At 49.5% G+C, this 14461-nt stretch overlaps 1 protein-coding gene across 1 annotated transcript in view; it reads right to left on the reverse strand.

Annotated features, from left to right (window-relative positions):
* Nucleotides 1-3546: 3546 nt before the first annotated feature.
* SLC6A13 (solute carrier family 6 member 13) overlaps nucleotides 3547-14461 on the reverse strand; it is a 39380-nt gene continuing 28465 nt past the window's right edge. The window contains exons 8-15 of the mRNA XM_081310057.1: nucleotides 9774-9877; nucleotides 8275-8399; nucleotides 7183-7295; nucleotides 6731-6868; nucleotides 6316-6418; nucleotides 5793-5893; nucleotides 4709-4879; nucleotides 3547-4458 (exon numbers count right to left, since the gene is read on the reverse strand). Coding sequence (XP_081166183.1) covers nucleotides 4330-4458; nucleotides 4709-4879; nucleotides 5793-5893; nucleotides 6316-6418; nucleotides 6731-6868; nucleotides 7183-7295; nucleotides 8275-8399; nucleotides 9774-9877 — 984 coding nt within the window. The 3' untranslated portion in view covers nucleotides 3547-4329. The remainder of the gene's footprint in view (nucleotides 4459-4708; nucleotides 4880-5792; nucleotides 5894-6315; nucleotides 6419-6730; nucleotides 6869-7182; nucleotides 7296-8274; nucleotides 8400-9773; nucleotides 9878-14461) is intronic.

Below are 14461 nucleotides of genomic sequence, written 5' to 3' on the forward strand. Positions count from 1 at the left end.
ACTGGAGTTTTCCACCAAGTACCTGCCCTCTGTGGCTTCCAGGCAGAGCTCTAGAACCACTACCTTCTCCTTGGGATTTTCCTAGAGAAAGCACCCAGAGCGTATGTATCTCAAGGTACATGATACAGAGAGGACTCGGGTCTGCAGCCAGACAGGGCTGGCTTTCCTCCTCTCCTCTAGCACCTACCAGTCTGGTCGGTTAGGTGAGGAGCCGAGCCTCAGTTTCCCACACTGGAAAAGTTAATAATCCATAGTTTGCAGGGATTATTACAGACAAGTTGGTCATTGCCTAGGCTAGCCCAAGAGCTCAAGGGAAGCTGTTGGTGTTCGTTATGATGCCTCTGGAAGCAGGGGCTCGGAACATGGAGGGTCTGGTCCTAAGCAGCACCTCTTGGCACTGATGTACACAGCTAGGATTTCTCTGGAATAGCCTGGCAGCCGGCAGTGCTGAAGGGCCTGTGTGGAGTATGTGCCTTGTGCTGCATGCCCCATGAGCTTCTCCAGAACGAGTCCCTCGTCATCTCTCTTGAGCATGCCCTCAAGGCACTGGGGACAAGACTGTCCCATGTCCCTTCATTCAGAAGGGACAGTGCCTTCTTCCAGACAAAGCTGTTTCTTCAGCTTCAGGTGGTGTGGGGGGAGGGGAAGTTGTGGGGAGAAGGGGAAATTTCCCTTTACATGTGCTTCCTCTTTGTCTTTTAGAACTTCCCAGCAGCAGAGGGGTGTGAAGTGAGAATCTTGGTTTGTAATTTTCCATCCAGCACCCCTACTCAACATCCCTCCAGCCCCTCTCAGCCTCTTCTGTGAGGTCCCTCATCAAAGGAAAGCTAGAGTGAGTCTAAGTTCTCGTGCCCTTTGCCTCTGTGATACTAGAAGTCAGGCTGAAGGTTGGCTCTGGCAGAGGAGGACCCGGTCCAGCCAGAATCCACACTTGTGTTACCCCCATGCCCAACTGTCATGGTGCCATCTGCATTGCTGTGCCTGCCCTGTCTCTGAATATTGGGTCCAACATGTATTGATCATAGTTTATCGCAAAGGGGTTACTGGAGTCCAGGAGACTACCTAGTTACCGTTATTAGAAAACAAAATATCCAGCTGCTCCAAACTCACCCTCTTGCCTAGCCTGACTCTCTTTCCCTCTCTCCCCAGGGAGTGGAGCTTGATTTTTCCCCCAAAGAGAAAGCCCTCTCTGCCTCATTCCTCCCTGCCCTTACCTGGATGCCTCTGGTCTGGGTCTCGTTGGCTTAACTTTGAGCCATCCTTTTCCCCTGGGTATTCAGACCAACTGGAAAATTCTGGAGGCCAGAAACCCTGTCTTTGCAAAAAGAAGGAATCCTAGAAATTCTAGCTAAGACTGGACTGTTTCCATACTGAGAAGAGTCCTGGATTGAGGGGAAATATGACCCAGTGAACAGTGATCTCACTGCAGTAAAAACTACTGTACCCCCTAGAATGTCCTCAACACCATCATCTTCTAACTCCAGGCATGCTTTTAGAGGACCCGGGGTGGAGCTTGTTTCATCAGCATCTAACTCAGGCTCAGTGCTTTACATGTTACCTCATGAAATCCCCTTAGAAATCTTGAAATGTAGGCATTATTAGCCCCATTTTACAGAAGAGAATGCTAGGGAGAATATATGCTAAGTGATTTGTCGCTTATCATTAGTCAACAATAGAACTGGGATTTGAATCTGGGTCTCTTGGTTCCAAAAATCTATGCAGTATGCAGCATACTATTTACCAGACCATACATATATAAATGTCAGGGGTTTCATTTCATGATTCTTTGTTTCTGCTGCTAGCATTTAATACAATACTGCCTCACAGTAGGCACTTGGTTTTTACTGATTACATGGATGTATGGATGAACTGACAGACAGATGGACAGATGAATGCAACTTGATGGGGAAAACATGATCCCCACCTTTCCTATCCTGGGAAGGCTTTGCTCTCCCAGGACCGGGGAATAAGCTAAAGCAGGGAGGCTCAGGTCCTGCTTTTCTTGGACAATACTACTGTGATGAGCAGGGCTGCTGGGCCACAGGCTGAATACTTTTTTAGGACTGCCTCTCCCTTGCCTCCTAACAAATAAGTTTAACTCAATAAATATGTATTCTCCTTCATGGAGCCCAATGCAACGTAATGTCTGGGGCGGGTGAAGCTAGTGGACAGCAAGGATGTCTCATTTCATCCTGGGCTTTTCTGTTATACTGACAGTCCAATGTGGGGTAAATACAAGGGATTTGCTTGAGTGTCCCCAGGGCAGCTGCCACTATTCTCTCTACTGGACGACAGTGACTTCTATGACATAAACAGTATTATCCTCATTTTTCAGAGGAGAAAACTAAGGATCCAAGAGGTTATCTTGCCCAAGGTCTTACAGCTAATAAGATCTAAGTCAGGACCGCAAGTCTCAGTAAAGGAGTGTGCTCAGCTGACTGTGGGGCCTCTAACTTTGTGCACGTGTGGACATTTGTCTAAGGATAGTGAGAAACTGTGTGTACACACATGTATGAATCAGAGACCTAAATATATCTGTTTGTAAGGTCTAAGGCATGAGGTCTGAGGCCCCAAGGCAGCTTGGTGAGCCAAGTGTCCAACAAGTGCTTGCTACCGCACTAAGCCTCAGTTTGGAAATCTCCAGTTATTCATGCTTCTGCTGTTTGCTATCACCTGCCCAAGACTCTCCCCACCTGCTTCTCTAACAGGTGTAGCCTTTGGACAAGGGAGGTTCCCCATCCTGTGGTGCTCTCTTCCTCTGGAAATTGTCTCTGCCATTCCAGGCAAGGAAAGCAGATGGGGACAAAAACAGCCCTCCTCCACCCCCACTCTCGTCTTGTCCCCTCCCTTGGCCTAAACCAAGTGCAGGAACTGCTGCTCTCAACTCTGACCTCAAACCAGCAGCATTTCTCACAGTAGTACCTGTCAGCTCCCCACTCCTGGATGGCCAGAGAACCTCCCCTCACCCATCTCCCCAAATGTTTAGTGACCTCACACTCATTGGCATCAAAAGACTGAAAGGACTCTCACACCCATGGCCTCATCTGAGCCCTACAACAGACAGATGCACAGATGAATGCAACTGGATGGGGTTGTAGGTGCAGTGCATGGTGCATCTGAAAAATGAACATGAAGTCCAAGGAGCTTCCACACAGACAAACGGCAAGTTAGAGGCAAGTCAGGACCAGAACCCTAGCTCCTGATTCTTGAGCCAGGCAGTGATTTTCACGCCATATTTTACCATTTGTGAATCTCCTGAAAGGGACTCAAATCACCATGACTGGACTTTGCCTTCCACCTGGACCCTCTTTGCAGCCTAACCCTAGGGGTTCATCTCTACAACTTAGGCTCTGACAGTGAAGTGGAGGTCATGGCAGTGCCACCCCCTTGTGGCCACATTTAATGGTGACAGCATCCTTTTGCAAAACATAAAAGGAGCAAGGCCATCCTGGGGCGGTGGGATCCCTCTACTGGCAGAGCTGGGGGAGTGCCCTCCTCTGCCAAGGCTCTCCCTTCCCTCCTCCCATGGGCAATGGCAAGGCCTGCTGGCCCTCTCTTAGTCCCCAGCACCAGGTCTTGGGTGGGCACGCACAGACCAACTTCAAGGGCAGGCAAGGACACAGCAAAGGGAATGCAGGCAAGAAGCTGCAACCAGGCTTTTACTTTCCTGTAGCTAGTGCCCAGGGCTCCCCTATCCTTGCCTCCATCTCCTTTCTTATCCTGCAAAGCAAAGGAGGAGAGAAGGGAAGCATGGGGGAGGTGTGGAAGCTTCCTCTCGTCCAAATGTCTGATAATGAAGGGTTGTGGCTTGGCCCTGTCACCCTCCCACCACAGCAATACCCTCTGCTATGTGGTCCACAAGGAGAACTCACCGAGGGAAGGTGAGGGAAGGGAGAGGAAGGGTCCAACAGCCCCAGATTCAAAGTGGGAAGGTGGCCAAGGCACAAGGCAGAGGGCAGAAACCAGACAGAACTGCGAGAGTCAGTGGGAAGATGGGTTTAATGGAATAAAGGGTAGAAGGCCGGACGCCAGCCATGCTCCCACCCCGCCAGCCCGCACCCAGCTAGCTTCCCAAGCTGCCTCATAGGGGTCCTCTTGGTACTGGCATCTCACAACTGTTCAGACCACCCCTGGAGCAGGGAAGTTGGAGTGGAAGGCCCCTAGTGCAGGAGCCAGATTCCCAAATATCTTTTGGGCTCTTTGGCAAATCTCTTTTGTCTTGTCTGCCCCAGGTGGGGAGCAGAGAAGCAGAGAAGGACTACATTTGCCCCCTGCTCCTGCAGTTGGCCCCACACCCCAGCTCACAGGCACCATCTGAGAGTCTGGACCCTAGCAGTGAGACTCAGGTTCTTTGAGTGACGTTCTGAGAAGTGACGTTGTGTGTGTGGCAGGGGCAGGGGGTCCTCCTTGGTTCCATTTGGGCAGGTCCTCAGCTGCACATGTGAGCTGGCGGATTCTCTGCAAGGACAGTGGAGGTAGTTGTCACATGGTGGAGTGGGGGGCTGTCTGCCAGAACCCCTGATCATCCAAGTCTGCCTGCAGCCCCATAAACTTACCTCCAGGTACCAGGCCTATCATCATAGTCTTGCACCCACACCAGCCACTGGCTCCTCTGTGCACCAGCTCCTACCCCTGCAGGCAGCCCACCGTCATCCAGGGGCCTTCCTCACCCAACAAGGTGCCGAGCTCTGACTGCTTTCCTCCATACCTCTCTGAAGGGGCCCTTGAGAGTGCTGAGTTTGTAGAAGCTCCAGGCAGGAATGCAGACCATGGAGGACAGAGCCAGGAGCCAGCCCAGGGCATCACCCCACCATGGGTATGTGTACTTCTTGTTGTAGGTCAGTGGAGTGTACTTGACCAGGGAGAACAGGAAGGTGGCCTTGGGGTGGAAGAGGAAAAGAAAGAGGATGTGGTGGAGGAGAAACCGTGTCTTCAGTCCTCATTCCCCTCTCCCCACAGCTGGCCTGTAGGATTTGCATCCAGGTTTATCTGGACCAGTCTCCAATCTCCACCCATATTCTGCTCAAAATCCACGTCCCCAATCTGTACTTCCAGGGCACACACCATGTCACTCCAGGGAGCTTGTGTCCCTGGGCACCTTTAGGACATGACTGTATGTCTGCTGGGTGCTTTAAGGTGTTTATATCTCCTACTCAGGAGTTTGGGCGATGAGTACCTCCTGGTAGTGATCATACCTCCCTCTCCCTCTTTCCTCATTTATATTGTACACACAGTGGGGGCTCTGGGGACTCCTGACAGAAGCAGATGAAGCCAGAGCACATCACATCATAGTTTAAGGCTCAAACTCTGGAGCAAGTTTGAGTCCTTGCTTTCTATGACTTTCTGGCTGAGTAAGGTGCTTCACCTCTTTAGCTTCAATTTCATCTGTAAAATGAGTGTCATTGGTAGTCAGGGTTCTTGTGCGAAACTCTTTGTGCCAGGCACAAAGTTCATGCTCTGTAACTACTGCTATTATGACCGCCATGGTTATCAACATTATTCCGAGTAGCCCAACCCTTGGGCTTCAGTTCTGACTGTGACTTGAGACTCGCACTGGGCTGTTGATCAAACTGTCTAACAGCCTGTACCTCAGTGTATCCCTCCTTGAAATGAAAAGGAAGAATCTATCTTGCTGTAGTTTTCTAAGCTCCAACAGGGGGGAGGAGTGAAAAATCTAAGGTGATTGTCAACTCCTAGGGAGAAGTCCACTCAAGAGCTAATGACCTCCACCCTGCAGCCACCACCATCTCTCGCTTCCTTCATCTGTCTTTACCTCTTGAGGACTACCTTACCGTGCACACAGCTGGCGTGAAAAAGAGCCAACCATATTTGATAAGAGGCCATGGCCTGTACCCAATCATATCTTCAATGTTGTCATAGAAGCGCCTGGCTCCTACCACGGAGAAGAGAAGAAGGAAGGGGGAGAAAGGACATTCTCCAGCATCTGAAGAGTCAGGAAAGGGGCCACAGACTAGGATGGGCCAGGACCAGTAAATAAAAGATATTATGGGAGCAGCCAGTAGTACTTGGCTCAGGGAGAGGCGACACTTCCTGGTTATTAAAGGTGGTTACAAGATGAGAAGGCTGGGATGAGACAGGATGTGGACCCATCTGAAATGGTCCAGGTGTGCTATGACAGGTGTGTGGGCAAGGTCCTTCCAAAGGCAGACTCTGGGGATTGAGACTTGAGGTTGGGTAGGGTGGAGTCTGGGGAAAGGTGGTGAGAGCTATAAATATCTCCCCTTGGTCTAAGGGCCCTGGGGTGAAGGAGAGCACTGGAGTTAGAGTTGGGACCCAGCGGGGAAAGCCACTCACCATAAACCCAAGCCACACAAAGAGACTCAAAGATGGCCACAAACAGGAGGCACATGCCACTGGCTGCGTAGTAGTCAAAGAGCTGAAACACGTACATGCCACCCTGGAAGGAAGGAGATTAGCCAGAGGAAACAATGGATTTACCCCCGGACGCCTCATCATACCCTCTTGCTAGAGAGGCCACTCTAGAGGACTTCCTGTCCATCCCTTCCATAAGTTTTCACCATGGAGCCAAGTTACCCTTCAGCCATCTCTTCTGGGTGGGGAGTGGGGGAGGGGGAAGAGGTGCCCTGACTCCCTTAAGAAGGCCTGTCCTGTGACCTGGAACCCTAGCAGCCTGCCCCACCTGACAGAAACGGTCCTCTTGGCTCCTCCTCCTCACCAGGTCCCCCCTCCCGGCCTTCCAGACCCTCACCTCTGTGAGCATGACCAGCCCAACCAGGAAGGAGACGACAGACACCGCAAGGATGAGGATCTCCCTTCGGTTCTTCTTGCGGAACATCCGGGGATACATGTCCACCAGCGCCGTCACCAGGCTCTCTACGCACACAAACTGGATGAGAGGGCAAAAGAATTGGAGGGAAAGAGAGCTCCCACAATAAGCCTGTCAGCCAGCTCTGGCTTCTTACTTCCTAGGGTCAGGCCTGCCAGCCTTCCTGTCACCAGTCCCCAGAGCTGCAGTCTTTGCGTGGTCAGTGTGGACCTACTCTACAAGCTCCTCTGGGTCCACTTCTGACATTTGCCCAGTCCCCAACTATCTTAAGGATCCTTGGGGAATAAAGCTCAACCTCATACTCTCTGTGCCCCCTGCCCCAGCGCCCCCATACCCACTCATCTCTCAGGCTCTGGGTGACCACCTCTTGATACCTGGCTATCTAGTCCCAGAAGAACGACCATGAAGAAGAAACAGCAGGCCCAGAGGGGAGAGAAGGGCAGCATCACCACAGCCCGAGGGTAGGCGATGAAGGCCAAGCCAGGGCCTACAACAGAAGCAGAGCGACATAGCTCCAGGCCTCAGTGTCCCAGGGCCTCCCAGTAGGGGACCTTGGAATAACAGAGTTGGAGGAAACCCCAAAGTTACCATCATCACCACCTTCCTGGCCCAGGACAAGCCACCCAAACCTCCACCGGAGCCCTGAATTTCCAGAGCACCACCCGTCACATTCTCACTGGCAAGAATAGAACCTAGAGACCCTAGATACAAAGGACTTTTTGTAAAAGAGTGATGGGCCTCCAGATCTACTGCTCCAAACCAGAGGTTCCAAACTTGGAGTGAGTTCAGGAACCAGCAGGCCATATAACTATGTGAAGCTAATTCACTGTAAAATAAGAGGAAGTTGTAGGTAGGGCCTGGTGAGAAAGGGAACAATCATGGTCCAGCTGAGGGCAATCACAATGTGTTTAGGAAGTAGATGGTACCAAAGAAAATACCTCTAGAGCTATATTTGGCCTGGGGCTTCTCACCCTACAGTAAGTAAACTGGCATTAATTTTAGAATACCATTGACACACATGGTATTCTCAAAATATGAATGTTGTTCTCAGTTGACTCAAATGGCAAAGAACAAATGCACATGCCAGAGCCTGGTTTGTCCATAAGAAACTTCCTCTGAAAAATAAAAAGTACCACTGTGATCTTGGACCATCATCTGCTTCTTCAAGTGTCAGTTCCCATACTGGGAACAGGTTTATATCACATGCTTCATGCAAATGCCTCACACCGTGCTTGACACATTCAGGTTGAGCATCCCTCAGATGAAATGCTAGGAACCAGAAGTGTTGGGATTTGGGGGATATTTGCATAAGCTTGACCAGTTGAATATCCCTAATTTGAATATCTAAAATCTAAAATGCTCCAAAATCTGAAACTTCTTGGCCATCACCTCTGGATCCTGATTGCCAAAGTTTCAAACCAGGCTCACAGAATCCAGTGCCTTCAGCGCTTCCCAGCAATACTCACCTGACTCAGCAACCTCAGAAATAGGCACCCCCTGCTCCTGAGACATGAATCCCAGGATGGAGAAGATGGCAAACCCGGCCACAAAGCTGGTGCCACTGTTGAGGAAGCAGAGGGCAATGCAGTCCCTGTGTGGGGGCAGATGGGAGAAGAAGGCAACAGGCCAGGTCAGAAAGGGGCTCTCAGAGTCTCAGTCTGCAACAGGATCCCCCGGGAAACACAACCCCTCCTGGCAGATACTCATCCTGGCATCTTCGCAGAGGCCTAGCAGAATTCAGATGACTATTCAAAGGGTCAGCTCTGCCCCACTCCCCTGGCCCCCCAAAGCTTGCTCAAATGTAGAGTAAATCAAGGTGGTCTGTTATCATTTGTACATGAAGTATCCCCCACAGACTCATGTGTTTAAAACCTTGGTTCCCAGTGCAGCAATGCTCAGAGGAGGGGTTTGGGGCAAGTGACTGCATCATGAGGGCTCTGACCTCACCAGTGGATTAATCCATTGATAGCTGAATGGACTACTGGGGACATGCCCTTGGTGTCTATATCTTGTCCCTAGTCGTTCCTCTCGTCCCCACACTCCTGCTCTCTCGGCTTCCTGGCTGCCACGTGCTGACAGCTTTCCTCTGCCATGCCTTTCCGCCATGATGCTCTGCTTCACCTCAGACACAAAGCAATGGAGCCTGCAAACCACCAACTGAAACCTCTGAAACCACAAACCAAAATAAATCTATCTTCCTCTGAGTTGTTTTTCTTAGGTGTTTGCCACAGCAACAAAAAGCTGACTAACACATCATCCTAAAAGAATGGTGCTCAGAGGAAGTAAAATGTAAATCTAAATATTACCAACTGCCACACAGCCTCCCCTCCCTGTCATACTGCTTCCACGCTTCTTGAAGTCATTGCAACTCTGATATAATTCCTTCTGACATGGACATGGATCATTTAAAACAAAGAAACAAACAAATAATTCTTGGGCATCTAGGTTTGATTTTGAAATGCATGATAGGATTTTTTTTCCTGCTATATTTCAGCTAAACTAAAATTGGCTTAGATTCTCTGAGCATGAACCAGGGAGGCAGGAAGGAATACTGGGGAGAGGACAGAAAGTGAGGGAGGGGCCTAGGGGAAGAATGCCCAAGAGATGAAGTGAAAATGGGTATTGATTCAGTGTCTGCTGGGGCAAACTAAGCAGGCAAGACCAGGGCTCCACTGTGTGATATTGCTTCTCAGTCTGGCTTAACTATAACTCCAGATCCCACTGACCTCTGAATCAGCCAGGATGGGCTAGGTCCCTCTTTTGGTCTCCCACTACTATTCCACCTTTTTCAGAAGCAATCCCTCTACACCTTCTAAACCCCCCCCCCATAGCTCTGTGGTATTGGAAACTGGGGGGTACAGATAGGGGGCAATGCAGGAGCTGGTGCAGCTCAACCCTGGTCTAGCATGGCTAGGGAGACATCAGAGATATAGGCGTGTGGTTCAGGTCCCACTCTCCCAATCACCTGTAGCAGTTGTTGTGATACTTGTTGTAGCTGCCCAGGGCTGTGAGGCAGCCCAAACAGATGGCAAAGGAGAAGAAGATCTGGGTGCCAGCGTCCATCCACACCTGCAAAGGCAGAAGAAAGCTGAACTCCAGGGAGCCAGGCCACTGGGCCTCCAAGGGAAGACACAGGCATGAGCCAGATGCTGCCTAGGGATGGTGAGAACCTGCTCTCAGTCATTGCCGGCACTTTCTGCCAACCCCACAGACCCAGTGGCTCTTCTCTCTGGGCCCCTGGATGGAGTATCTTGGGAACCACCAAGATGAAACAGGCACTAGGCATTCAAAGAACAAGACCACAGGACCCTGGTGGAAGGCCTAGGAGGATAGGGCAAAGCTCTAGAACAAAGCTAGGTTTGAGGTCAAGTGTTCTATAATGGGAAACAAAACCTGGGTTCTGCCCCCACTCTCTCCTATTCCAGGTTCTCATAGCACTGTGACCAGCAGGGAAGGGATCCAGGTACAGGCTCCCTAGGGCTGTGGGTCCTGGATATCAGGGCCATCTCAAGCATGTAGCTTTGTTCCTCCTTCTCAAAATCCTCTGTCTGAAAAGCAGGGAGAGTGATCCTCCACTCACAAGAAGTCTCAAGGAAGAACAGAAATGCATATGGAAAATACCTATCCAGCTAAGCCGAGGCATGGTTATTGCTGTTGTTATTGCAGCTGGCTGACCCCGCTTTGCATGTTGTGATTTAGTTCTAACAGCTAGAATAACATCCCGATGAGAAAGAATATCAAGGCAACAGGAGTAAGCAACTCTTCAGAGCTGCAGGAGATGGGGTCCTGTGGCTCCAGACCCTCCCCAGGCACCCTCCCTTCAGGAAACAGTGCACCACCAGGGAGCACCAACTGTGGATGCAGACATTGCCCAGGCAGGTGTCCTTACAGAGGGACACTGAACAGTCTTATCTGTGCCTTCTGCTTAGCCTACTCAGGACCCCCAAATCCTCCAGCCCCCATGGTTTTCTTCCACTAAAAGCAGCCTCCAGTTCCCCCATAAACCAATGCTCCACAGCCTTGGAGTTTCCCTGCCCTCTAACCATCACCACCACCCTCCATCTCTTTGCCTGTTGCTTCCCACATCATACTCAGCCATACCCAAGTGCCCATTTTCCTTCACATTGTAAGGTCGGGGGACCCATAGGCAAGTGAACTACCTCAGAGTCAGCATCCCCAATTGAGACAGAATATCAAGGGCTGGAGGAGAACCCAGAAACAGTACCATTTTCAAAGCTTCCTGGTGGTCCTAATGAACAGCAACCAGGTGTGGGAATCACAGCCCTTTAGCCCTGAGAACTGATATCAGGGAAACACCTAGGACATTCCTCTTGTTAGACATCCATTTCTGCAGGAATGGGGATCAAGCACAGAAAGATGGAGGAAAGGAGAGAATGTTTCCCATCTTCTGTGCTTTCACTCACTGGGAATCCTATCCCTGGTGTTCCCTGAGGCAGGAGTTGCCACCAAGGAAAAAGGATCATGTAAGAAGCACAAAAGAAGTACTAAGGGAAATCGTGACTTGGCTGTTCATCTCACCCCGCAGGGGTGGGAGGTGTAGGGGGCAGGCTGAGAAGGAGTTGGGAATACAGATTAATGAGAACAGAGAAACCTGCAGGAGGTTGCAGCCTTTAGAGCTCAAGGTCCAGTGGAGCCTTTGACCAAAGCCCTCTCCCCCGGGGGCTTGGCAGGCCCAGCTCTTCACAGAGCCACTGCCTGACAAGCCTGCTGGGATGGGAGATGGGAATGGGGTCAAAAGGAAGCTGAAGGAACACACAGAGCAAACTGTTCCATTCCCCACCACAGGCGATCTCCTCCCATCTGCCCATTCCAGGAGCCCCAGGTTCCAGAACAAAACTCTGATGTGTCTTTGGCTGGGGCAGAAGACAGATCAAGAAAAAACCAAGATTGAAAAACACTTGTAAGAATGTGGACGAAATGAGGCTGTTCACAGGAAAGAGGAAGAGAGAAACCTGTAGAAAAATCCAGGAAAGACGTTTTCAACCTTGAGTTCAGCCCCCAGGATTATGATTATCTATTAGTGTGAAATGGAAAAGCGTGGTCAGGACAATCCAGCTTTAATTTCCAACTCTATTAATTACTGGTTGTGTGATCTTAGACAAGTCACTTAACCTCTCAGAATGTCCCTTTCCTCATCAGAAAAATGGGTATAAATAAAATAATGTGTAAAAATGCCTAACACAGAAATAAATTAAATTAGTTTCCTATTGCCTCCTTTAGAAAACAGCTTTTTTTTTCTTTTTTTTTGGTACTGGGGATTGAACTCAGTGGGTGCTTACCCACTAAGCCACATCCCCAGCCCCCTTTTTTATTTTTACTTTGAGACAAGGTCTCACTAAGCTGCTTAGGGCCTTGCTAAATTGCTGAGGCTGGCCTTGAACTTGCAAATCCTCCTGAGTTGCTGGGATTACAGGCATGCACTACTGTGCTCAGGTTAGAAAACAGCATTTAAAACTTTTAAATAATTCATATCCTTTGGAAAAGATGTATCACATGATTAAGATAGCAGACTCCAAAAAGACTATTTGAGAGGAAACCCAAGCTCCCCAACATGCTAGTTTTGTGATTTTGGGCAAGTGTCTTTGAGTTTTCTAAGCATGTCTCTATCTGTAAAATGAGGCTAACCTCTGACTCACAGGGCTGGTGTGAATATTAAATTTTGTCAAGCACTCATGCAAGCTTTTGCTGCTGTTTATTGCTGCTACCATCTTACAGAGCAACTCACCTTTCAGTGATAATGAGATAGCATGGATTTCAATGTACCACGCTAAATAAGACTAGTTCTAATCTGTGGTTTCAACCTCCTCCCTAGATAAAACCTTCATCAGAATTACTTAACACAGAAATGTAAAAGATTCAACAGGGCTCTTTGGACACCCCACTGCCATCCCCCTGTCCCCATCCATGGACCAAAGTTCAGGAGAATGAAAGACAGGATGAGGGAAAGCATCATGCCACCTAAATGAAGCACACATCAGGTGGGGGGGGCGGGGGCCATTCCCTAGTATGAAAGGGAGGTGCCCTGGAGACCAGAAAAGGTAGCAACTCGCCCAAAGCACAGCAAGCCTGGCAGAGAAAAAGGCGGAAACAGGAGGGGAACCCAGCAGTGTCTCTGCCTGGCTCCCAGCCCCCAGCCTCCGTGCTTGGCAGAGGGAGATGTCTTTGGTCTTTGTGTTGGCTAACAGGGATTTTTGCACCTTTCTCAAGTGCCAGGCAAATGCCAGTTGGAATTATCACACTTCCTGGGGAGTGCCAACTAGATTCAATTAGGGCTCTGGCAGGGCATCCCACCCTGCAGGTGCTTCTCTGCTCACTGATGACAAAGGCCTGGCTTCAGCATGGGACCAGGACCAGGCTGCTCTTGAAACAGTTCCCTCCCTACAGCCTCAAAACACTTGGAAGACATATGCTCCCTGAACAGCCCACAGCTGGCTGGGGTTGGAAGGATGGTGTCCAGAGTGCAGATTAAAATAAGTCTTATTCCCTGCAGTAACCCAGACACAGACTCGTGGCCTTGTTAATTCTCAGAGTTGAAGGCTACCTGGCCCACTTTCAAGTTGGCTGGAAGCTATTATACACCAAATATGGTACCTAGAACAGGCCTGACACATAATAGATGCTCAACACATTTTTTGCTGAATGAGTGAGCTTGTGAAAGAAACAAATATGAGCAGACAGGAGCCTTGCCTTCAAGAGGAGATCACAAAAGTATATGGTATTTATCATCATTCAGACCTGGGTCCAGTTGCAGGTGTGAAGATGGAAAATCCTTTAAGCTCTCTAGGCCTCAATTTCGTTGTCTATAAAATGGAGATACCTCATTGATCTGCTGTGAGGATTATCTGAAACAATGCATTTAAACCTCTCAACAGTGCCAGGGACATAGTAAGCCCTCACCAATTGTTAGCTATAAATAGCTGATCAAGACAAAGCCCTCTTTCCTTTTCCTCTTTCAGCCTACCTGCATGTCTCCCTGCCCATTTCCCCTTTCTCTCAACCCAGCCCTATCTGCAAGGAAAGCTGAGTTTTAGCCACTGGTTCACAGCTCTGCAGCTCCAGAACCACAGTGCTTCCTCTTGCATGGCAGACCCACACCAGACTCTTTGCTTGACCTTCAAAGCCTTTCTCAAATATACTGCCCCCACAACCTCCTGCTTACTGCCTACTCTCTATCACAGCCCTTGGTTTCATATAAGTCAAAAGGGCTTATGATTTAGGAAACAAAATACACCTTTACATTGCTTTTTTTTTTTTTTTTTTTTTGCCCTGAGCTCACAGTTTACTCATTTGTGCAGCGAGGAGGCTGCACTAGATGATCTCCAGAATCCTTTTAGCTTCAACACATTTGTCTCTGTAATCTGGCTCCACAACCTTATTGCAGCCTGCATAAAATGAGGAATTAGCAATCTGCATTTCTATAATGTGTAAGAAATGGGAGAAGCCAGAATATGGTGGTGCACACCTGTAACCCCAGTGACTGGGGAGGTGAAGGCAGGAGGATTCCGAGTTTGAGGTCACACTGTCAAAAGGGAGAAAGGAGGGAGGAAGGAAAAATAAAGAAAAGAAATGGAAGAGCAAAAAGATAAGTTCTTCCCACTGGAAGACCATTGAGAAACACCCAGGACAAAGATC

Source organism: Spermophilus citellus, assembly GCF_964194105.1.
Source record: "Spermophilus citellus genome assembly, chromosome: 10".
Taxonomy (NCBI): Eukaryota; Metazoa; Chordata; class Mammalia; order Rodentia; family Sciuridae; genus Spermophilus; species Spermophilus citellus.